At 58.7% G+C, this 2479-nt stretch overlaps 2 protein-coding genes across 8 annotated transcripts in view; one reads left to right on the top strand and one right to left on the bottom strand.

The window, feature by feature from the left end:
• Positions 1–204, bottom strand: part of TRIP4 (thyroid hormone receptor interactor 4) — a 28851-nt gene extending 28647 nt beyond the window's left edge. For 2 of the 3 annotated variants that reach the window (XM_010717150.3, XM_019619308.2), the window contains exon 1: positions 19–204. In XM_010717150.3, coding sequence (XP_010715452.1) covers positions 19–104 — 86 coding nt within the window. In that variant the 5' untranslated portion in view covers positions 105–204. The remainder of the gene's footprint in view (positions 1–18) is intronic. The other variant, XM_019619309.2, reaches the window with a different exon arrangement.
• A 1157-nt stretch (positions 205–1361) lies between these two features.
• The window catches only part of CSNK1G1 (casein kinase 1 gamma 1), an 85490-nt gene continuing 84372 nt past the window's right edge, over positions 1362–2479 (top strand). For all 5 annotated transcript variants that reach the window (XR_004161003.1, XM_031555189.1, XM_010717143.3 and 2 more), the window contains exon 1: positions 1362–1584. The gene's annotated coding sequence lies outside the window, so the exon portion shown is untranslated. The remainder of the gene's footprint in view (positions 1585–2479) is intronic.

The raw sequence follows: 2479 nt of genomic DNA on the forward strand, positions 1-2479 counted from the left end.
GGCGGCGGGGAGGCTCACCGCACGACCTCCTCGCCCACGTCCAGCCCGAAGTCGCCGCGCAGGCGCCGCACGCACCAGCCCAGCAGCGCACCGGGCGCCGCCATCTTCGCGGGGGGACGGGAAAGGGCGGCGCACCGCCGTCCCCCGGAAATGCGGCCCCGGCGCTCCCGTTCCGCGGGTGGAAGAACCGAACGGTATTTCCCTCGGAGAGCTTCTCGCGTTTTGCCCCAACCCGGCTCCGGGACAGGTCACTCTCACAGGGCTTTGTTACGAAAAACGCAGCCGGTATGCATCTACCCTATACGCAAAAATCGTATACACGGATCCTTTTTTAATACTAAGTGACGGAGAAAAAGCTGCCAGAGCAGGAAAGCCTGCTGCCGCCCCCGGATACAGCCGGGCTACGAGGACCGTGAGGAGCCGAGCAGCAGCGGGATGAGGGCTGTATGACCCCGGCCACCACAGAGGGCGAGGGAGCCGAGCAACCCGGGAAGCTGCGATAGGAGGCGGGAAACTGCCCGAGAATCCGAGGAGAGGAACGCAGAAGTAGGCAGGAGAGCAGCCGACAGCTACAAGCGCTGCCCGGGCGGTACCAGCTCCAGGCTTCGGCTGAGTAGCCCCAGAGGGCGGGACTGAGGAGAAACTCGATGAGGGGCGGAGCGAGCGCTGAGGTAACTCGCGCTCCCATTGGTAGATTGGTAGGCCGGCGCTGAGGTAACTCGCGCTCCCATTGGCGGGCGTGAGTCGGTAGTGCTGCTGGCGCGGGATTGTGCGCATTAAAGGGAGCGGTGTTGATGGCGCGTACCGTGAAGGTGAGGGACGTGGTGGGGACTCGTGACAGGACCCGCCGCTCACCGCAGTGTTGGCCGGCCGCGCACCGTGAAGGTGCTGGGCAGGCTCAACGCGGCCCGCTCGCCGCCGCGGCCCGTCCGGCGCATCGGGGGGGGACCCGGTGTGCGTGAGGCCCGTTCCCGCCTGGCAAGAGGCATCGGGGAGTTCCTACGGCCGCAGTGGAACTGCGATACCGACGGAGAGGCGGCAGGAAGCAGCGGGCAGGGCAAGAAGAGGCGGTACGGGGCTGGCTGAGGTCCTTTCCTGCAGAAGGAGATCTCTGTTTGCTCTCACAGCCTCACTAACCTCACTGCCCCGTGCCCTGCGGAACACGGCTCATCGTATGGAGAACAGCAGGCGTGATCTTAAAAAATTGGGCTTCCGTTCAGCTTTTGAGCAGAACTAAAAGTAGACGTTTGGGAAAATTGTGGTAAAACTAGGGTGAAACTAAGACGTTTTTGAAGCACAGTGATTGCACACTGTGTCACGGAGTTCCCCGTGCTCTGGGACTTGTGAGCACTGAGAGCAAGCGGTGCGTTCTGCAGAACTTCACTTCTGTTATTATTGCTACCGTGACCATAACATAGTATTCTGCTTTGGAGTTGCAGGTTCCTGAGGCCCCCTCTCATTTCCTGTAAGCCTGATGATTTGATGATAATACCCTTGGAGAGGCCCGTGTGAACACTGCAGCTTTTTTTTAATTGTGGGGGGCGAAGAAGGGAAGCCAAAACCCAGTGGTCTTGAGTGCTCTCTGTAAGTAGATTTTAAAATGTTTTTAATAAAATAGGAACAAGCAGAGAACTGCCAACAGATGTTAAACCAACTACTGTGGCAGCATTGCCTAATTTATTAGTCTCAGCTCATTAGAGCTCTTGCAAACATCCACAAAGACAAAAAGAAGAAATTCCCCATGCTGACAATAGATGTCAGCAGCACTTCCAGCTACCAAGGGCTGGGCTGGTGACCCGGCAGTGCACATTTTGCCCTTTTTTTTTTTTTTTTTAACATCAAAAAGGTGTATCGGTGCTGTGAAGAGATTTTGGGCACCTAGGAAAGCAGCATTCATAGAGGTGATAGGTGGGGAATATGTAATAGGGTTTGATTTGATGGTGCTGGGCTTTGGGCAAGGACTATTGTGGCCAAACTCTTTGCAGACCCCCTTTCCTGGTGTTTTTCTGCTTTCCATTGAAAAACAAGCTCATTTCTGAGTAACGAACTTACCCATTCCTATCCATCTGAAGCTGGTGGGACCGCACGTTGCTGCTGCGCACTAGGCCATTGCCGAGGCTGCTTCCAGCAGGAGAAAGGAGGACGAGACGCAGCCTCCTGCCGAGTGCCAGCAGTGCCTGAGGGGCTGGCGGTTAGGGGACAGCCTGCAGAACGCCCCTCCGCTCCTCGTCGTTGCCAACTTGCCCCATGCTGACGTGGGGCTGGCGTCTCGTGAGGCCCTTCGGGTGGCGGCTCCTGGCGCGGCGCTGAGCGGCGCCCGACAGCGGCACGATTGTGCGCTCTGTGCTGCACAAAGCCGCATTGTCACACCGTGCGTGGAATGGGGCCGCCGCGCCCTCGGCGGCAGCCACGCTGTGACACGTGCCCCACAACGGGGCCTCGCAGCAGGTCGGTGCTGCCCAGAGCGGCTGCGGGAGGC

This window comes from Meleagris gallopavo, chromosome 12 (assembly GCF_000146605.3).
Source record: "Meleagris gallopavo isolate NT-WF06-2002-E0010 breed Aviagen turkey brand Nicholas breeding stock chromosome 12, Turkey_5.1, whole genome shotgun sequence".
Classification (NCBI taxonomy): Eukaryota; Metazoa; Chordata; class Aves; order Galliformes; family Phasianidae; genus Meleagris; species Meleagris gallopavo.